This window comes from Patagioenas fasciata, chromosome W, assembly GCF_037038585.1.
Source record: "Patagioenas fasciata isolate bPatFas1 chromosome W, bPatFas1.hap1, whole genome shotgun sequence".
NCBI classification, from domain to species: Eukaryota; Metazoa; Chordata; class Aves; order Columbiformes; family Columbidae; genus Patagioenas; species Patagioenas fasciata.
The window spans coordinates 43,914,593-43,937,321 of record NC_092559.1 but is presented as its reverse complement, the minus strand read 5'-3'; the positions used below and the strand labels follow the sequence as shown (position 1 = coordinate 43,937,321).

General features: G+C 41.2%; 1 protein-coding gene across 1 annotated transcript in view; it reads left to right on the top strand.

The window, feature by feature from the left end:
- LOC136115739 (CBP80/20-dependent translation initiation factor-like) overlaps nt 1-9,360 on the top strand; it is a 125,097-nt gene extending 115,737 nt beyond the window's left edge. Inside the window, exon 7 of the mRNA XM_071801617.1 lies at nt 9,041-9,360. Coding sequence (XP_071657718.1) covers nt 9,041-9,052 — 12 coding nt within the window. The 3' untranslated portion in view covers nt 9,053-9,360. The remainder of the gene's footprint in view (nt 1-9,040) is intronic.
- Nucleotides 9,361-22,729: the final 13,369 nt, after the last annotated feature.

Below are 22,729 nucleotides of genomic sequence, written 5' to 3'. Positions count from 1 at the left end.
ATTTAGCATTACAGCCATGAATAAGAGCCTAAGAGAGAAAACACATACTGTAAGGAAAGGTAGTGATAAGACTGGCTGCAGATGGGACTGCTACGATTTAGAGGGTATAAATCATTATTAGTGCTAATGAAGACTGAAAAAAGCTAGGCAATAAATTTGAAAAAGAGAGATGGAGAAATCCTATCTGAGATTTTTCATGGATAGAACAACATTGCACTGACCCCAGAGATATTTAGAATTAATTTGAAAAAATGAAAGGTTCTAGCAATTTGAAGAAAGGAAAGGGGAAAGCAGGCTTGTGCTGGTTGGTAGGAAGTTGCTTGTGAGCAGTAATGGAGAAGTTAGAGGAAGAAACATGCAAGTATAACATTCTATAGAGAGAAATAAACAATTATAAAAGATAATATGATGTATAAAACACAATGTACATAGAAAATCAGAATAGGTTCTTAGAATCAAAATTGCAGCCTTAGATCATAGCAAATACATGTGTAGGGATCACTTACTACAGTCTATTCAAATAGACCCTGTTAAAGCAATGGTTGTTATATATACCAAGAACAGTGAATGGTCAGGAGATATATCTGGCTTGATCCTGACCCTCCTGACTTTCCTCACAATGATGATTCAGGTAATCCAAGAGAAGAAAATAATGTGAAAGTGGTTGTTCTACTTTTCTCATGGAAGCAAACACCAGGTGTGCCCCATCAAACAACTGTAAGAAGTTTTACCTTCATGGAGTTAACTGATCTTCAAACTAAATTTTCCTCTAAGCCTGCAGAAATACCACTAGAACGGATGACCCATAAATGGGAGGAAGGAGCAAATTATGTTACCCTCACCATGGATGAGGCTCAAGGTTTACTACTAGGACCAGGGATTCTCCTAAAGTGAGCAGCCTGAGTACTGAAACCACTCACCCTTAAATAATAAACACAGCTACTCAATGGGAGATAGCTCCGCAGCAGATGCTGTCTGCTTTATCCTTATATGAAGCATCAGGCTCTAAGGTAAAGGTTAGGAACATACAGGCCAGCCACAATGCCCCCCACCCTTGATTCCAGTCAAAAATAAAGGCAAAAATCCTCCAGAGAGAAAAATACAACAAAAGGCACATGGGTTGAGATAAGGACAGGGAGATCACTCACCAATTACTGTCATGGGCAAAACAGACTTGACTTGAGGAAGATGCATTTAATTTATTGACAATTAATTGTAAGAGAGTAGGATAGTGAGAAGTAAAAACCAAAACTAATAGCACTTTTCCCCCCACCCCTAATTCCCAAGCTCAACTTCACTCCTAACTCTTCTACCTTCTCCCCTCCTCAAGTGGCACAAGGGGAAATGGGGATTGCAGCCAGTTCATAACACTTTATCTCTGCTGCTCCTTCCTCCTCACGCTCTTCCCCTGCTCCAGTGTGGGTCTTCCATGGGCCACAGGTCTTGCCAGAAACCTTGCTCCTGCACAGTCTCTTTTCCATGGGCTGCAGTTCCTGCCAGGAACCTACTCCAGCACAGGCTCTCCATGGGGTCACAGCCTCCTTTGGGCACATCCACCTGCTCTGGCATAGGGTCCTCCACAGGCTGCAGGTGGATATCTGCTCCACTGTGGACCTCCACAGGCTACAGGGGGACAACCTGCCTCACCATGGTCTTCACCATGGGCTACAGGGGAATCTCTGCTTCAGCTCCTCTGAAGCACCTCCTCCCCCTCCTTTACTGACCTTGGTGTCTGTATAGTTGTTTCTCTCACATATTCTCACTCCTCTTTCTCATGGCTGCTGCACAGCACTTTTTCCTCTTCTTAAAAATTAGGTTGGTGCAAAAGGAATTGCGTTTTTTGCATTGTTTAAATTTGCCATTTGATACTGGAATACATTCTTAAATAAATGTGGTTATGTTACACATAATTTTAATGCACTTTTCTGGCTTTATGGGTTTTTTTGTTACTGACGTATTACTTGCTGTTTATTTTAGACTATGGAAATTATGTTAGACAAAAAGCAAATTCAAGCGATTTTCTTATTCGAGTTCAAAATGGGTCATAAAGAAGTGGAGACAACTTGCAAAATCAACACCACATTTGGCCCAGGAACTGCTAACAAATGTACAGTGCAGTGCTCATTCAAGAAGTTTTGCAAAGGAGACAAGAGCCTTGAAGATGAGGAGCATAGTGGCCAACCATCAGAAGTTGACAAAAACCAATTGAGAGCAATCAAAGCTGATCCTCTTACATGAGGAGTTGCCAAAGAACTCAACGTCAACCATTCTATTCTCGTTCAGCATTTGAGGCAAATTGGAAAGGTGAAAAAGCTCGAGAAGTGGGTGCCTCATGAGCTGACCGAAAATCAAAAAAATAATCATTTTGAAGTGTCATTTTCTCTTATTCTATGCAACAACAATGAACCATTTCTCAATTGGATTGTGACGTGCGACAAAAAGTGGATTTTATACGACAACCGGTGACGACCAGCTCAGTGGCTGGACTGAGAAGAACCTCCAAAGCACTTCCCAAAGCCAAACTTGCACCAAAAAAAAAGGTCATGGTCACTGTTTAGTGGTCTGCTGCCAGTATGATCTGCTATAGCTTTCTGAATACCAGCAAAACCATTCCATCTGAGAATGTATGCTTAACAAATCGATGAGATGCACTGAAAACTGCAACACCTGCAGCCAGCATCCTTTAACAGAAAGGGCCAAATTCTTCTTCACGACAATGCCCAACCGCACATCACGCAACCAATGCTTCAAAAGATGAATGAATTGGGCTATGAAGTTTTCCATCATCTGACATCTTCACCTGACCTTTTGCCAACCAACTACAACTTCTTCAAGCACCTTGACAACTTTTTGCAGGGAAAACACTTCCACAACCAGCAGGATGCAGAAAATGCTTTCCAAGAGTTTGTTGAATCCCGAAGCACAGATTTTTACACTACAGGAATAACTTATTTCTAATTGGCAAAACCGTGTTGATTGTAATGGTTCCTATTTTGATTAATAAAGACGTGTTTGATCCTAGTTATAATGATTTAAAATTCACAGTCCAAAACTGCAATTAATTTTGCACCAACCTAATATGTTATCAAAAAGACACTGCCAGCTTTAGTGATTGGCTCAGCTTTGGTCAGCAGCAGGTCCATCTTGACTCCATCTGACATGGGGGCAGCTTCTAGTGTCTTGCCACAGAAGCCACCCTGATACCAAAACCTTGTCATGTAAACCCAGTAGAGCAGTCCTGCAGTTACAGGGAAAACTAATGCCCATATGATTTAATCTATTAGTCTGCTACAAATAGTCCCTCCCCTGTCTAATAGTAAAACAGTTAACATTCCTCAGTATAAGCTATCTACTTGTGCCATAAAACCTGTGACAGAATTAGTCAAACAATTAGAATCATAGAGTAGCCCAGGTGGGAAGGGACCTCAAAACATCATCTGGTCCAGTCTTTCACGGAAAAGGGAGTCTAGATTAGTTTATCTAGCGCCCTATCCAAACGCATTTTGAAAACCTCCAGTGATGGGGGCTCTACCACATCCCCGGGGAGGTTGTTCCAGTGATTGATTGGCTCCTTGTGAACAGAGAGTTTCCATCCTCTTCATAGCTACTCTTCTTTAAGTACTGAAAGAGCAAGACAAATCAAAGTTTCATTTTACTTAAAGTACCTTTAATCACCTACCCCGAGGTTTTAAACATAGCCCTACAGTTGTTCATGCCATTATGGGAGATTTGAGGGATTGTCTTAAGGTTGTTGTGTGGATGGGTTTCTGTTAGATAGAGATTTATTTCTGAACTAGACAAAGTAACTCCAAGGCCGGCGCGAAGGCTGAAAAACAACACCTGTTATGAGAGTGAGGTAATCCTATAATAACAAGACCTGAACATGGACAATATCTGATCAGCCAATGCGTGTTTGGAACGTGAATGCATGACCAAGAAATAACTGCATATGTAAGGAGGCTTGTCTCTGTAATAAATGGCTTTGCTTGAATTCATATTGAATTGTGTGGAGTCCATGAGTTTTCGCCCTCGCAAGTGGTGACCCCGACGTGATCCATAAGGAGAATTTACGGAAGGCGGATGACTGCTGCGGGGAGCGAGCCCCAGCTGGAACGGCTCGGCTGGACCGTGACCGGGACACAGTCTGCAAACTGCGTGACTCCCGATTGATCGCTACAGAAGCAACAGAGGAGGGATAAAGGATCTGATATCGTTGCAATGGACGCCCAAAGAGGTGAGCAGCTGGGGGCGAGAGGAGATGAGGCAGAATATTTTTAAAGAAGAAGAAGAAATACTGCGTCTCCTCCCACATATTCTCTCTAAGAGAGGGGTGAAGTATGAGGAAAGTAACCTCAAAAGACTATTAATTTGGTGCAGAGGCAATGGGTTTCCTGCTGACCTGTTAGGAGTTTTTCAAATAGAGACTTGGGAAAAAGTGGGAACTGTGTTGTGGAAGGCAATTAGTCACAGTGAAAAAGATATTCTCGGCCTTGTAACCACCTGGAAACTGGTAATTACTACAGTGAAGCAATTAAAACCTGAAAAGACTGTTACGAGCATTAGTGACTCAAAACTTAAACTTGAACTTTGGGACGATATAGGGCAGAAATTATGGGATAAAGTCAGCAATGGAGATAAAGAAGCTAAATCATTAGTAACTACGTGGAAGCTTATAATCACTACCTTAAAAGATCTTAAGGCTGAACAGTCTGCTGCTACCGGAATTTTTGCAGTGTTGCAGCCTGATAAGTATCCTGAAAGTCGCTGTGAAGTTTATCCGGTTCGTGTCTTTGATACCCTCCCTATTCCATCCCCTGCTGTTCTTTCAGCACCCCCGATAGCTCAGCAGTCCAGGGCGGGGGGAGGAAAAATGCCAAGCGGGTTGCCTTCTGTACCATTGTCCAACTCTGGTGAGAACGGCAAGTCCAGAGGATTGGAGTCAGACAACTTGCCCAAAGAACCTGTGAAAGCTGAGAATGCTAAAGTCATAAACAAGTGTACTCTCAGTCCTTTTACCAATTTGTATCTGCCTTTACCACCTTTTAACCCTCCAACTTCCACGAGAGAGCAGAAGGAGTCACTGGATAAGAACTGGACAACAGAACTGTGTGAAAGATCAGATCAGCTAACAGCGAGTGAATTCAACAGTCGGCAATGCAGTCATGATGATCGTGACGGGAAAGGGTATGCTCCTGGGGACTCAGGTAATACGAATAATTATGATGCTAGAAAGTATTGGCGAGACTGTGCACTGTTCCGAACCCCCCTGTTACTAATGATTCTCCAGCGCCGTTCAAATCCGCGTTATCTGATGACTCGGATGAGGATGGGGGTTTGCAGCATTTTCTTTAAAGTTAACAGGAAAAAGAGTATGTGTACATGTTGCCCCAAGATCAGATAAAAACCATGAAAGACTCAAGCAAAATTAGACCTATGCAATGTAACAGCTATAGATCATTTAGGATGGAACAATGGGGACCCGTTGAAAGGGGCAGGTATGCCCCAACTCTTGGAACAGACACTAATTGACACACCACAATTACAGGCACTATTGGTTTCTGAAATCCTGAGGCAATCAACAGACCTTGCATATCAAGCTATAGTAGAGGTGTCTGAAACAAACAAAACAGTCAAATCTTTTATAACTACTATCAGGGTCCCAGTGAGAATTACATGCAATTTATTGACCATCTTCAAGAGGCCATCAATAAGCAGGTTGAAAACTTAGAAGTTAAGGAAGCACTGGTGTTGAAATTAGCAGTAGAGAATGCTGATGTTTGCTATCAACATGTTATCTGCGAATTTTACAGTACATATTATATGCTTCTGTGTATTGCCCCTCTGAAAATCAAGCAGCTTGTCAGGAATGTGAGTTAATTGTTTCACTGGTTGTTGTTAGAATTGTTTCTTTGTGGTATAAGTACACCGTAAAACTTTCTCCCCACTTTTCCCACTCATGCTGCAAGCAGCCCTTTGCTTTCACCCCCTCCCTCCCTCTTCTCACAGTTTTTACTTATGAGATGGGGTCAGAAATTACTGTTTTCAGTCGTGTTCCTAAGAAATCGGTATTGGGAGGTGTTTTAAAACATAGGAAAGCACTTGGAAATAGGAGGAAGGAAGATCATGTAAAATATTGTAATTAATGGTGGCTGCTGTATAAGTCAAATGATTGGGAAAAGTGTCTGGAGAATAGAATCTTGAAGTATAACACTTTTTTGCAATTAATGTTGTTTTTTAAGGCGAGAAGAGCAGGACAAAATAAATCTCTACAACATATAGTTAAATCATTTCAGACAGTTTTACAGGTGGAACGGTTTGAACTTCAACAAGCTGAGAGAGAGTTAACTGATAACACACAGGTCACAGTAAACTGAAGTCTGCAAGATGTTTTCCTTATTAACCTGTTTTCTTTGTAGGTATCTGTTTAAACATATTATAGTTTGGTAAGTCTTTGCCTGTTATATGGTACAGTAAGTTCACAGACTGTTAAATCATGAGAATCCATTGACTCAAAATGTGCGTTTTGTGATAATACAGAAGATCATGAGTAATTCAGTTCTTTACTGCGTGAATGTGATGATAAGATTTTGTGTGTAATAGCTGTTACTTTTCTTTCTAGAATGCTAGCTTTATTCCAACATCCAGATTTGCACAACTCTGTGATAGGCTGTGTCTCATCTCCATGTGCTGAATTTGGCTTTTTTGTATGCACATCAGGTAAAGAATCCTGGTTTTGGGATAACAGTTGTAGTGCACCAGATGGGACACATAAAAGCCTTGCCCAGTCCAACTTGCTGCAGCGGCGGGGGGGCGGGTGCCGACTGGGCTCCAGCGCGCACTGACCTGTTTTGTCAGGGAGACACAGCAGTAATGCTACCTGGCTGAGCAGTAAGCGGCCCAAAGGTGCAATGCTAAAATTGAGATATTGTCTTGAATATGTGTAACTCTGATCTATCTGCATATTTGAACTTGGTATTTGGTTTTCATATCTGAGCTCAGTATTTTAATTTGCATATTTATATGTGGTACCAAAAGAATTTTGTTTGGGGAGATAATCACAAAATGGGAACCGGTTCCACTGCTAAAATTCCACCTTGCTCCCCCTTAGGATGCATCCTTATCCATTAGAGTAATTGCTTATATTGTTATCTAGTAATTTTGAGACCAGAAAAGAATTTAAATTGTTAAACTCTGCTTTGCATTGAAAAAAAAAAAAGAAAAAAAAGAGAGAAAACAAAAAAAAAGAGAAAAAGAACAAAAACAAACAAACAAACAAACAAACACCTAAATGCTATGATGGATGTGAACTTGGTATTGTATGAGGTTGTATTTAAAAGTTGCTAGAATATGAACTGATTTGGAATCTAGGAAAATGGAATAATGCATTGATGCTTAATATACTGTTTTTTGACATCTGTAAATTGTAAAAGGCAAATGGAGCTGAGGAGTGTGGCATCTCTTGAGCTGGTTGGAATTGTGTATGAAGTGTGTTATGGTTGGAGTGAAATGGGAGAACAAAAATGCAAAATATCCCAGGCCTGTGCCTGAACATGGATTTCGGGCCTGTGTGAAGTTGCCAGATAAACTCAGGTCATTGTAACCAAGAAGTTTGCCACAACCTCCCACTTCGTACCAGCGATTACGCCAGCTGCGTGGCCTTGGCTATATCTGAATTGCAGCAAGAAGAAGAAAAAAAAAAAAAAGGAAAAAACCTGTTTTCCTGCTGCTAAGTGGAGAAAGGGGGGCTTTACTCTCCCCGTTCTGTCTTTTTTTTTTCTCTGGAGTTTTTTGAGACCAATGGAATGCCAAATTTGGAACAAAGTTTTAATACATGAATTCTTGTAGTTGCCAGAAAGTCCTATACCTCTCTTGGGTCAAGATTTATTAAGAAAAATGTAAGCTCAAACAACGTTTTCTGAGAATTCTGTTTAGTTGCATGTCCTACAAGAAGCTACTTGGACGGTGCAGATCTGCTTGCTGCAAGTGAGAAATCTCCAAGGAAATTTCAAATGCTGTATTTCCACTAGTATTAACATCCAATGTTTTGATAAATCAAATACTACACTGATAGATCTGAAACAGGACTTCGATCCGGTAAGGGAAAACAATATCCAATAAATATGACAGCCAAAATGGAGTTAGAAACTTTGAAGAAAAAATTTATGACAACCTTACAGGCTGACTGCATTCGATTGGACTTGCAGATTTGTCTGTTTATAGCTACAACATAGAAACAACCTGTGGCTATTGTGGGACAGTATGATGAGAACGCTAACAGACTGATTACTCTGATCAAGAAATGCAGGGAATTAATTTAAGTCTTAATAGGCTATGATCCTTTTGTCATACAGGTACCATTTGTGAAATTTAATTTTGATTTTTTATTTGCAATCTGTGTCCTTGTAAATTGCACTAACTGATTTTCTTAACAGCACAACTTTTGGCATGCCTAAATGTAAATTGCTGCAGAACCTGCAAGTCTTTAACAGCAGGTCACAGACCATACTTGTAGTTGGTCTGATCCTACATACTTGCACAGTTTTTGTTGGTGGTTCTGGGAAATCTCATGAAGTTGTAGTGGTCTGGCATGAAGATAACAATTGGCATTATTCTATAAAAATTATTGAAGGTTCAACCCAATTAGCAGAACTTGGCACAGCTTTACATTACTTAGAGCTTTTTAAGGAGGAACCTCTAAATTTGATTTGTGATTCTGAGTACGTAGTCAAGGTCCAACACACGTATCTGATTCTGAACTGTTTTTTGGTTTTGTTTTGTTTTTTTTAAACAAAAAGGGGGGAGAAGTAGGGAAAACACCACAAAACCAATTGTCAAAAGCATTGTAAGTGATGAATCACTTATATCTAAGTGGTGCAGCCCAAACTTGCCCTGTGATGAAACACTTTGCAAGTATGACCCCCAACCATGCTAAATCAGAAAGAACCTACATTAGTTATGGTCAAAACACTAGTTAATGGTAAATGGAAAATGCCACATCAGTTGATAACCTGGGGAAAAGGTTATGCTTGTGTCATTACAGGCCGAGGATTGAAGTGGATTCAACAAAGATTCAACGGATGCAGACGGACAGGAGAGAGATAAGTTGTGAGGACTGTTTCACATGTAAACCATGGATCCTAATTCAGTGTTATAGATGCTCACAGACATGGTGGTCTAGAAGCCCATTAGCAAGCAGGTGGTGTACCTTCTGTGGAGAATGGCAATTTGAGCAAACAGCAGGAGAGTGAAAAGGGTGATATTACGCTTAGAGAGTCAATGCAAAAATGAGGTAAAATTATGAGACATTCCTACCATAGTATCTCTAGTATCTAGTATTCTCCCTAGTCTAGCAGCTGGTAAAGCTTTAGGAGACATATCAAAGTTAAGCTATTGGTCTTTTAAACAGGCTAATCTAACTTCTGAGATATTAACTCAATTAATAGTAGATATTGATGGTATTAGGCATGTTACACTTCAAAATTGTGTTGCTATAGATTTTTGTTGCTATCATAAGGATATGGTTGTGATGAACTTAAGAGAAAGATGTTGTATTAACTTGTTTAACTTGTTTAATCATTCTGGATCTATTCATAGTACTTTAGACAAACTAACCCAGCACGTTAATAAGATGGTCATAGTAGAATTAGGGTTTGACAAATGGTGGGTAGTTGTTTGATCTTATTATATAAGGCTTAGCTATATTATATGTAACTGTAATCATTGTTGTTAATCATATGTTGTATGCTGCAGTGTATTTCAAAGATGATTCTGTGCGTTGTAAACAAGGCCTGGCTGGTTCAAAAACAAAAAGGGGGAATTGTGGGAGATTTGAGGGATTTTCATAAGGTTGTTGTGTGGATGGGTTTCTGTTAGATAGAGATTTATTTCTGAACTAGACAAAGTAACTCCAAGGCCGACGCGAAGGCTGAACAACAACACCTGTTATGAGAGTGAGGTAATCCTATAATAACAAGACCTGAACATGGACAATATCCGATCAGCCAATGCATGTTTGGAACGTGGACACATGATCAAGAAATAACTGCGTATATAAGTGATAGAGGAAACTAACATTTTAAGGTTTAACTAAATATATAATGGGTGTCTGCTAACGAACTAACACTTTAAGGCTTAGCCACACAATAAGTGCTTAGTTTAGAGCTTTATGTAAACTTATGTTAAGAAAAACAGAACCCCATCAAATGCCAAGATAAGTTTTACTGCACCTAGCTGTAAACTTGAGGAGACAAGATAATGAAGATTTACAGCAAAAGGGGGCGCCAGTCTGGTTTCAATCGACTTGGCAGCTTGGGTTCCAGTCAATTCAACATAATGAGCCAAAGGTAAAAAGTTCACTGTGACGAAGCTGAAGGAGCCTTCATCCAAAGACCCCTCCTCAAGACCACCAGATGGCACTGCGCAGGTGCAACAGGGCGGGGTCAAGGCGAAGACTATGGAAATGATTAGCGGGGAAAGGTTGTGAATATGTATAGGTGTTCCCGGGGTCATTATGAATATGTAACACCTTACTGTATTTAAACACACCTCATATTGTTAGAAGTTGCACATGAATGGTGGAACGATCCTCCTTGCACCCGACGTCGAAATAAACATACCTGCTTTATAACCTTGTGAGTTGTAAAGTTTTATGACTTTATAGGTTGTAAAGTTGTTTCCGCGCGTCAATTTTGGCGACCACGAAGGGACAAGCTCTGCCCGGCTGTGCGGACCACCTGAGAGAAATGGACCTCCTAGACGCGTCCCGAACCTTTTGTTATGGAGGGGCTTCGCTCCGCTCCGGCTGGTCACCACGGGGGCAGACAATGACCTTTTGCATTAATCGGATAAGGTATGTTTATGTTTTACTGTAACACGGGCCTGTAACATGAGGGGCCAGTAACTCGCAAGGGACGCCTGCGCATGGCCAAATTCCCTGTATTGGTGTAAATGGGTACCTAAGGGGGTTACTGACTTGACTCGACCAGAAGGGGGTCAGCCTCTAGCGATCTTGGGGGTAGATCGAGTAACCCTGAGACTTCTGTTGCGTCTCGATTATGGGAGCCAGGATGGACCTGCTAATGACTGTTATGGAAGCGGGAGAAGGGTAAAACAGAGTTTCCAGTCAGGGGTTCGAGTCCCCATGGCAATTGACGCCTTATAACATCTTAACCCATGGGAATTGAAATTTATATTGCTGTAGCTGTAACTGGAATACTTATGGTGACAGTTACGTGTTGTATGATCAAGAAGTTTTTGTGCCCGGTACCGTGCTTTGTGTGAATGAGTGCTTTGTGTGAATGAGTGTCTGAGACGCAGTCTGACTGCGAAGCGAGGATGGAGTCCCAATCCGCAGTTCCGTGTTCTCTGCGAGGAGACCGACCAGAGACGGATGAAGCGAATGATAAGTGTGTGTTGAACTAATAGCTAGCTTGGTAATCATGTGTGTTATCTTTATAAGTGCCCAGGCATTCCATGTCTATTGTAATAATCTTTAGAGTACAACCATCTGTACAATGAGCAATTTAGCTTTTGACTGTGTGCATGTGGTGAGAAGGTTTTGTGTGTGATAAGCTGTGTTTCATCTCAGTGTACCAAATTTAGCTTTTTGTATGTACACCAGGTAGGAAATCCTGTTATGGGATAACAGTAGTAATACCCCAGATGAGACACTAATAAAAGCCTTGCCCAGTCCAGCTTGCTGAAGGAAGCGGGGGGGCAGGTGCCAATGGGGCTCCAGCACGCACTGACCTGTTTTGTCAGGGAGACCCAGCAGTACCTCTACCCAGCTGAGCAGTAAGTGGCTTAAAGGTGCGATGCTAAAATCAAGATATTGTCTTGAATGAATGTAATTGTGATTTGTTTGCATATTTTAGGCTGGTATTTGGTTTGCGTGTCTGAGTTCAGTATCTTAGTTTGTATATTTATATTTGGTACCAAAAGAATTTTGTTTGGGGAGATAATTACCAAATGAGAACCGGTTCCATTACTAAAGTACCACCTTGCTTCCCCTTAAGATGCATCTGTACACGAGAGTAAATTAGTGGGGGAAGTGATCTGAACGTGAAATTCTGGGTTAGCTGTATTGCAGTTAGTGTTGTTCTGTGGATAGACTGATTTGGATCTAAAATTAATGCAAGGGACTGATGCTTAATATGCTGTTTATTGACATCTGTAAGAAATTACAAAAGGTATGAGCTGAGGGATGTAACTATTGCTCAGCTAATTGAAATTGCATATAAAGTTTATAGTTGCAGGAATTAAATGAAGAGAGAAAAAGGGCAAGAGGAGGCAAGCCTATGCTGTGAAGTTTGAACATAAATGTCTCGCCCCCTCCATAAGCGGCGAAAAAGGTGGGGGGGGAGAGTGGCGGCTGCTGGAGCTGGAGCTGCAGCTCCTCTCCTCCGGGGTCGCCGCCCGTGGGGGATGAAGCGGGGGGGCAGTCGCCGCTGCCTGGCCCGTTCCTGCTGGGCTGCTTTGTTGTGTGTAACGCGCACAGAGCACCCGGATTTCCCCTCAGATATACACCTTTGGAGCCGGGTTCAGAAGGAGGGATACAGCAGTTAGTGTTGTTATTTACAAGTCAGTCAGCAAATGATATTCGGAGGAAGTTACAGAAACTGAAAGCAAGATTCTTGTTCTCAATGCCAATAAGTAATGACTACATAGTAGTAAAGGGAACCACTGGCCAAAGTGAAAGAGCATATTTTTGTGAACCTTGGAATACAGATTGGATAAACAAGTAGGCATTCACAAATTTCTGTATATGCCTAACTCCATGAATCCTCTTTTGGAGAGAGACGTATTGGAACAAATGGGCGCAGTTATAAGATTTGAAAAAGGAGAAATTACTCTGGAGGCAAATGATCAGCAATATGTGCAAATAATGAGCTTGCTTTTAGTAACTGTTCCCACAGAGGGCACAATTAATGAAGAGGTTGTGAACCAAGTGTATCCCAGATTATGGGCCAGTGACATACCTGGAAGAGCCAAAAATGCCCCAGCAGTCGAGGTAAAAATCAAAGAAGGACAGCAGCCGGTAAGGATTAAACAATACCCTTTGAAAAAAGAGGACAGGGAAGGAATTCGGCCAGTAATAGAGAAATTCCTGCAAATAGGGTTATTAAAGGAATGTGAGTCCAGTTATAACACCCCTATATTGCCTGTCTGCAAGCCAGATGGGTCATATTGGGCGGTTCAGGTCTTATGAGCTATAAACAAAATAGCTGAGGACCTCTACCCAGTGGTAGCAGACCCATGCACCCTTCTGACAGTATTAACACCTAATTTGACTTGGTTTATCATTTTAGATTTAAAAGATGCTTTCTTTTGCCTCCCTCTCCATGAAGCTAGCCAGACAATATTTGCATTTGAATGAGAGAACCCTAAAAATAAATGTAAAACCCGGCTCACATGGATGGTGTTGCCACAAAGATTGACGAATAGCCCGACAATATTTGGAAATCAGCTTGCTAAAGATTCTGAATACTGGGAAACCTCATCTGATGAGGGGCAGATGCTACAATATGTGGATGACATTTTAATCGCTACTAGAACCAAGGAGACGTGCATGACCTGGACCCTATGGACCAGAAACACCTGCAATGGAATAAGGAAGCCACACGAGCCTTTAAAGAACTTAAAAAGGCTTTGATGTCAGCCCCTTCTCTAGGACTCCCAGATGTGAATAAACCATTTTTCCTATTCTCTCATGAGAAACAGGGAATAGCCTTGGGTATATTGGCACAGGATCTTGGCCCATATTGACGAGCAGTGGCCTATTTCTCCAAACAGTTAGAGGCAACTGCAAAGGGGTGGCCTGGATGCCTGCGGGCAGTTGCTGCAGGGGTACTGAACATACAGGAGGCCTGGAGATTTACCATGGGTCAGAAAATGACTGTGCTAGTATCCCACACAGTGTCTAACAAGATGGTGTAGAAATTATCGTCACTAACGTTGTCAACCCAGCTTCTTTCCTCAGTGGTAACTTTGGAGAACCAGTTCATCATGGCTGCCTGGAGACCGTCAAAGCAACATAATCCAGTCGACCAGATCTAAAAGACATTGCTATTGAAAACGCTAAAAACTGGTTTATGGACAGAAGCAGCTAGCCATGAAGTGATCCGGACCTGTGTTTAAAAAATCCTTTCGCACAGAAGGCAGAAATAATTGCCCTTACTCTGCTCTGGAACTAGCTCAAGGTAAAACTGTTAGCATCTATACTGACTCCAAGTATGCTTTCAGGGTTGTGCATGTGCACAGAGCAATTTGGAAAGAAAAGGGACTTTTGAACTCTCAAGGCAAACATATCAAACGTGCGGAGGAGATACTGAAACTACCGGAAGCAGTTCAACTTCCTAAGAAAAATGGCAATCATGCATATTAAGGCACACCAGAAAGTGAGCTCAGAATTGGAAAAGGCTGGCGGACAGAGTGGCAAAACAAATGGCTGAGCAAAAGGTAAAAACAGAAAGTGCTCTAGTCCTTGGCGAGCAGGTCTCTTTAAAAGGTAAGCCAGAGTATACTAAAGAGAATTGAAACTCATCATAGATTTAGAGGAATCATATCATAAGGAAGGGTGGGTTCATACCCCCCAGGGAAAACTTATTGTCCCCTTTCATCTAGTTTGGCCTTTAATAAGGGAAGAAAATAAGAAAGGATTTTGGGGAGTAGAACCACTATGCAAACATTTGATTAGAGAAACAGGAACTAGAAATTTGTATATCACTGTAAAACAGGTGACAGCAGTGTGATCTTTACCTCCAGACTAATCCCAAAATATGCCCAAGCTAGAAATGGGTCAAATGGGGAAGGGGAATGGGCCTGGACCACAATGGCAAATTGAGTTTTCAGAACTCCCAGGAAAAGGGGGGTACCGATATTTGTTGGTATTAACTGACACTTTTTCAGGTTGGCCAGAAGCATTCCCTACCAGGACAGCAAAAGCTTAGGAGGTGACTAGAACATTGATACATGAAATAACACCAAGGTTTGGAGTTCCAGCTCTTATATCCTCTGATAGAGGGCCACATTTTATTTATGTGTATGTGAAGTCTTTTGCAGAGAACTTTGGAACCATAATAGGAAGGTCCGTTTCAAGACCTCCTGATATCCTTCACTGCTACCAATATTAAAGAACAGAATGCCTGGATTCACCATTCTAGAGTGAAGAAAGCCTGCGAAACACCATGGAGGGTAACCCGGGTGCAACCTGGAAAACTATATTTTTCACAATCACCTTTTGGTCCTTCTGGGTGACCAGCCTGGGTGGTGCTTATCACATTGGTAAGAAGAAACCCAAAAGAAAAGTGCTATAACTGCAGTGAGCGGGGTCACCATGCCAAAGAGTGCGAGCTCCCACTGCAGCCCAAAAGATGCCATTTCTGCCAGGACACCAGCCACCTGGTCATCAGCTGCCCCAAAAGAGTAACTCGAATGTTTTGTTGAACTTTAAAATTTGTTTGTTCTTTGAGGGAGAAAGATAAGTCTTCTCAGGTAGAAGTAGCCGTCTTACTTGTGGTCAGAGAAAATGTTAAATAGGGCATCATCATATTAGTAAAAGAATTTACTAACCTTCCTGAAAAGGGGGGAATTGATAGAGGGAACTGACATTTTAAGGGTTAACTAAACATATAATGGGTGCCTACTAATGAACTAACACTTTAAGGCTTAACCACACAATAAGTGCTCAGTTTAGAGCTTTATGTAAACTTATGTTAAGAAAAACAGAACCCCATCAAATGCCAAGATAAGAAGTTTTACTGCACCTAGCTGTAAACTTGAGGAGACAAGATAACGAAGATTTACAGCAAAAGGGGGCGCCAATCTGGTTTCAATCGACTTGGCAGCTTGGGTTCCAGTCAATTCAACATAATGAGCCAAAGGTAAAAAGTTCACTGTGACGAAGCTGAAGGAGCCTTCATCCAAAGACCCCTCCTCAAGACCACCAGATGGCACTGCGCAGGTGCAACAGGGCGAGGTCAAGGCGGAGACTATGGAAATGATTAGCGGGGAAAGGTTATGAATATGTATAGGTGTTCCCGGGGTCATTATGAATATGCAACACCTTACTGTATTTAAACACACCTCATATTGTTAGAAGTTGCACATGAATGGTGGAACGATCCTCCTTGCGCCCGATGTCGAAATAAACATACCTGCTTTATCACTTTGTGAGTTATAAAGTTTTATGACTTTATAGGTTGTAAAGTTGTTTCCATGCATCATAAGGAGGCTTGTCTCTGTAATAAATGGCTTCGCTTGAATTCATATTGAATTGTGTGGAGTCCATGAGTTTTCGCCCTCACATGCCATGTTAGCTAAAGAAATAGAATCAATCATCCTCCCACCTGAAGTAACAATTTTAGAATATTTAGATGGTATTCTAATTGGAGGACCAGAATAGGAAAGGGTTTCCCAAAATGTGAATGCTATTGTCCAGCATTTACAAGAACTGTATCTTAACATCCCAAACTCAAAATGGCAAGTAAAGAGGTTACATTTTTAGGTTACTGATGGATAGGAGGATGTAAAACTGTATCACAATCTACATTAGAAGAGTTATACAGCCTTCCAGCACTTTCTGATAAGAAAGAATTGCAAACTGTATTAGGAACTTTTGGGTTTTGGAGGTCATATTCCTGGATTCAGTATCTGGCAACACCTCTATGATTTGCTGAAGAAAAAAAGCAGACTCGAAGTGAAATCAAGCTATGTGTGCCTATTCCTTCTTTAAAAACAATTTTAGCTAGCAAGCTGTTACCCTTAAGGGTAGCACAGAAAACTACTGTGCAGCAATGGGCTTTCTCTATACATCACCAATTAACAAGTGATGGGATGAATACAGAAAACAAATTATCAGAGAGCATAGAGTAAACTGGGATGTCTATTGAATACTCCTATTTGCCCTCTGTGAGAGTCAGTCTGAAAATGGCGATATTCGGGCAAATACTGCAAATATTGCTCCATCAAGAACTTAGAGAACTGAGGCCCTGACAGAAATATATGGACAATGACTTGGAGAGAGGCCCGAAGAGAAGCATTGTGTTGCACTGGTTTCTCCAATACGGGGGGGGGCGCTGCTGCTTACAATGGCTGCTGTGTGGACTTCGCCTGCAGCTTCAGCCAAACCAGCCCCTGTCTCCTGAAAATTATTGTTATTGTTATGAGGGTCTCTTCGACCCAGGAACAACAGCTGCCATCCAGAAGATGTGTTCTCACCTACAGTCTCAGTTACACGTGTCCCTCACCTGCTCCCCCAAACAATGGGCAACAAAAAGGAGCATGCCCAGTAGCTTGCCAAGGGTCCTGAGGTCACTCAATGGACCAGAGAAAGACCCCTGAATGCTGGACACGTAAGCATTGGCAAAAGAAAACGTGAATCTTTTGAGCCTGCGCAGTACAAACCTGGATTGCGAAATCAAGGCGGAGACTGGCCTCAAACAATGGGAGTGAGGGGGGGTGAAGAAGCATAAGAGATGACTCCCGAATGGACACCATTGAAGATCTTCCCACCCACAACGGAGGACCGGTAGGACTCCATGGGACCAGAGACCAGAGGGATGCTTCTGGAACTGGACTGGTGATAAACACAACCTCATTTCTCATCTTTACTTTTACTTTTCCCTGTTTCTTTTCCCTTTTCTTTTTCTTACTCTCTCTGTCGCGTGCTGCTTTACAGGCAAATTAATAAAGTAACACTGCTTGATTGAATTATAACCCCTTGGCATTTTGGTTGCCTTAATTTTGCACTTCAAGATCAAGGTAAAAGAACCATCACGAGTCCATCACCGAATGGACCGTGACACCCTCCTCCCTGATAACTGATGCCTCACCCTGGGACAGCAAGATGAGTTTGGTTCACGGATGAGAGTGCCAAGCAAATGGAGAAACTATAGAGAGGTAAAGCTGCAGCTAGAAAAGCTTTCACAGATGAAATCAATCAATGGCTTGGCACAACTGGCAGAGCTCAGAGCTTTTGAAATGTGTGAGCTGGTGCCACTCAGTGGCTAAAGAATTGGGTGAAAAACAATTGTCAAGTAAATGGTAGACATGCATGGGGAAAAATAGACTGAAAGAAGATTTATGATATAACTCAGTCTAAGAGCATATCCATAGGGCACGTATCTACCTACCAAAACCCTGAGGCAAAGTGGTATCAGATGGTTTATCATTTGGCTAGATGTATTATGAAATTTTGTTTCAGAATGGCTATGTAAGTGGTTACAGAAACAGCTAGGACACACCAGGAGTTATGATTTGTTTCAACAGGCTGCAAAGGAAAGGATGGCCCGTGACAAAAGCTCTGGCAAAACAAACTGTAGATTCATGCAATTTTTGTCAAACAATGGTACAGTATATGTTAAAAGAACAACAGTGTCAATATCAGGGAAAGTAAGCTACTCTGGGAAACCTGGCAAGTAGATTGTGTGGATCTTCTAAAGCAAACATCTGAAGGCTGGTAACAGGAGTACAAATAGTTGGTGGTACAAGGAACATGCACTCCACCCAGGCTGCAATTGGTCTAACAACCATTGCTGGTTTAAACCAGTTGTTTGCTCCTTTTCCCTTGCCTAGAGAAATAAAAATTGATAATGGATTGCATTTTAAAAATAAATAAGTGCAAACTTGGTGTGCTTCAAATGGAGTACAATGGACTTTCCACCTACCATATCAACTTCAAAGGACAGTAGAAAGGTGGAATGGACTACTAAAACAACTACTACACAAGAGTTAATTATTGCTTTTAAGTGGGGATCCCATTTGTGAGAAGTTCTAAGTCAGTTAACTAAGTAACAAACCCCCATGGGAAGGCCCATAGATAAGTGATTCATGTCAATGGCTGCACAAATTCCTGTTAAAACAGAGGTGAAACCCTATCTAAATCCTGGAGATTAGGTCGTGGTTAAACATCCAACTCTGAGATCTGGGTCACTGTTGTTACAGAAAGGGAATATGGCATGCTATAGACACTAAGGGGAACAAGTTAACCATAACTGAGGCTTGGATTATGTCCAAGACCTAGGTGTCTTCTCTTACAGGAAAATGTGGTGTTACCTTATCACCATAGGAACATGCATCCTAAACCTATACCTAACAGGATCTGCCTTTTCATGTTGTCTATGGAACAACTCAGGTGCTGAACATCAGTCACAAGCCATCTTTGAAACTGCAGAAGGAATATCATCTGTATTAGCATGAGGTCAAGGACTGATAGTAGGTAATGTTACACTAACTTTAAGATCTAAAGTTAATTTGATTTTAACTATATGTAATAACACCAGATGGGAAAACACAAATGGTTTTAACAATAAAATGAAATGAGCACCACAGACATGTAAGGCAACTAATCATATGTTAGTGACTCATAAGAATTACACTCTAACTGTAAACAATGAGAACAACAGAATAATATATGACAATTTTTCCCATAAACTCCAGTGTGTTGTTTACAGTGACCCCTCTCTATGATAAGTAGCTACAGAGTCATAGAACAACAGGACATAGAACTAAAAGATGTATCATACGAACTTTGTTAGGTGGAATTGGTACAGGAACAGGAATATTTAACTCATTTTAGGTTGAATCCTTAGCAAATAAATTGTCATTCTTGGGAGAAATTGAAGCTGGTGTAACCAGACTGCAAGCTGGCTATCAACAGCTTTACAAACTTCAGTACAAGACTGGCAAGGTACTTGGAACCTCTGGCAACACACTAATATACTGCTATGATCCTAATTACTAATCCCCAAAGAAATATCACAAGAAGTCAACAAGTGCGGTACAGATCAGAGGCATTATCTCCAAGCAAGCTCTCATACACTGTGGGAAACAAAACCAAAACACACACATCAAAATACTGGCTGCATCTCTCTACCTCTTCAACCTTCTATCCTAAAGGCAGGCAGCCAGAAACCTAAGGAAACATGAAAAATAAACAATGCTGTAAGCATGGTATTTCTCATGTTAAAACAATCATTAAACATACAGTACTTCTGTTGATAAACTTTAAAGGTCCTGAATAACACAGATACATCAAATGCAATATTTATGTTTCCTCAATATGAAAAGAATGCTGCTGCCACATCAAACAAGATTTTCTATAAATATAAGCATGAAGACTCAAGTGTTTCTCACATTGCTTAAAACCATTTGTTTACTTGAAACAGAGAAATGCAAGTTTCTTTTTCAAGATCAGCTACAGAAGTTTTCTTGACAGCCAGCACAAGCAGCAATCTTTTTGTTACTCACACAAGAATTTATAAGGAAAATGGCAGCAGCAACCACTGTAGCTCTTTACATCAGGAAGTATCCTCGGGTTCCTCCAAGACTTTTGTGAACTACACTGATGAAGACTGCAAAACAAGCCACAGACAACACAGTGAAATGAATTACAAGGCATAGGTCACGATAGATTTAACATCAGATGCTTCCCAGTTTAAGCCTGGCAAATTGCTTTGCCAACATCACCTAAGACATTCTCCATGGCCTATTGTCTTATTCTATTCTTCTAACAGGTAAACTTAATTATCAGAGTTATTTGTTCTGGCAAGTACTTAATTCCCTACACCACAAGATAAATATACATTAGCTATTCAGAAGGATCATCCTGGTATCGATTTTACTTTAAAACATAAGCATGGTCTGGAACATATTTCACTTCAACACGCAAGCATGGTCTCATTTAAACACAGCAGGACTTTATCATTTGCAGGGATCGCAACGATTTGGAGACCCTAAGCAATAATCAGTACAACAGCCTCATTTCCTTTTAGAAACAGTTTCCTGTGGTAAATGACTAAGAAGCAGAAAAAGGTTTTAGAGAAATAAAGAGAGCCCAAACTAGCACTCTGATTTTGTAAAAGGCAAAACTGCACATTTTTGGATTCTGAGCGAAGATGCACTGTTTCCTCAGGTCCTATGGATACTTTTGCCCCTTTCCCCAGTTACCTCAAGCTCCTAGAATTTTGCAGCCACATTTAAAGAAGACACTGTAACTGCTTTCAAGTATATACACTTAGCAAATGTCTTCATGCTGACCTTTACAAATTTCTGATGAGTCTTTCTGCACACTACAGAACTGCTGGAAAATTCCATAATTACTGAAAATTTAGGCTGTAAAATTCAATGAAATCCTCTCTGCTAAAAAAAGGTCTGTGTTACCTTCATATTTTTCTTATTTCTGTTTTTTTGTAAATAATTTAATAACATAATATTTCATTTGTATAATCTTTTCCAATTAAAGGTCTGAAGATAGTCACTAGGGTTTTGCTGGAGGGTACAATCAAACCTGCCTGTAGAACCAACTTAAGTCAACTCAAATGAAAAGTGAGCAGCAACTACTTTGAGTAAATTGTCAAACAGCTATCATGTGACAATTCAGTTTACTATGCAATGTTTTCCTAATTGAGATCACGTCCTAATGCCACACAACTGCTTGTTTCCAAATGTACATGGGATTTCTTTGTCAGCAGATTCAAGGAAAGATACACACATTGGGGGGGGGGGTCGGGAAACACACACAAAACACAAACAAATTCCTTTATCTGGAATACCAATTTTTACCTAAAAGATTAAGGTGTAAGAAACATGCATTTAGATCACTGTCATAGTTGCTCTTTAACATGTTTTTTCATCATGGTTGTTCTTTCATACATTGTTCCTTCACAGTTTCACAACTGTGTTTCCTTTTGCTTCCTCCTCAAAGTGGCAACTAATATTGCTGAAGTCTGAATGGCCACATCACGTATTGTGGAGGTTTGAGTGGATGCGGTAACTGGTTTTGGAGTTGACATTGCTACAGTGACAGTTGTTTGAAGTTGTAGTGGCCGCAGTAGCTGTAGTCAGCATTGGTGTGGCTGCGATGCCAGCTGTTGGAGTTGCAACAGCAGCATTAACTGTCATGGGCACTAGCATGGGAATTGGAGTGGCTGCAGTGCGTGTCAAGGGGGTTGCAGTAGCTGTTGTATCTGTTGTCAGAATTGACGTGGCTGCAGAATCTGTCAAGGGAGTTTGAGTGGCTGCAGTGCACATTGCTGAGGCTTCAATAGCCACAACACCTGTCGTAGAAGTTAGAATCTCTACAATCCTCCTGAATAGTTTTACCACCAGTAAATACTAACACACATTCCAGAGACCCAGTAATACCAACAAGTTTCACTCAATCATCCAGGGATATTCAAGAGAAGTGATTGTGCCACTGTACTCGGCGCTGGTGAGGCCACACCTTGAATACTGTGTTCAGTTTTGGGCCCCTCATAAGAAGGACACTGAGGTACTAGAGAGAGTGCAGAGGAGAACAACGAAGTTGGTGAGGAGTCTGAAGCACAAGTCTTATGAAGAATGATTGAGGGAACTGGGCCTGTTTAGCCTGAAGAAAAGGAGGCTGAGGGGAGACTTCATTGCTGTTTACAATTACCTGAAAGGAGGTTGTAGTACAGAGGGTGTTGGTCTCCTCTCACAAATAGCAAATGATAGGACAAGAGGAAATGGTCTCAAGTTGCACCAGGGGAGGGTTCGATTGGATATTAGGAAAAAATTCTTCACGGAAAGGGTTGTCAGTTATTGGAACAGGCTGCCCAGGGCAGTGGTGGAGTCACCATCCCTGGAGGAATTTAAAAGGTGTTTAGATGAGGTTCTTAGGGACACAGTTTAGTACTAGAGTTAGGTTAGGTTATGGTTGGACTCGATGATCCTGAGGGTTTCTTCCAACTGAAATGATTCTATGATTCAA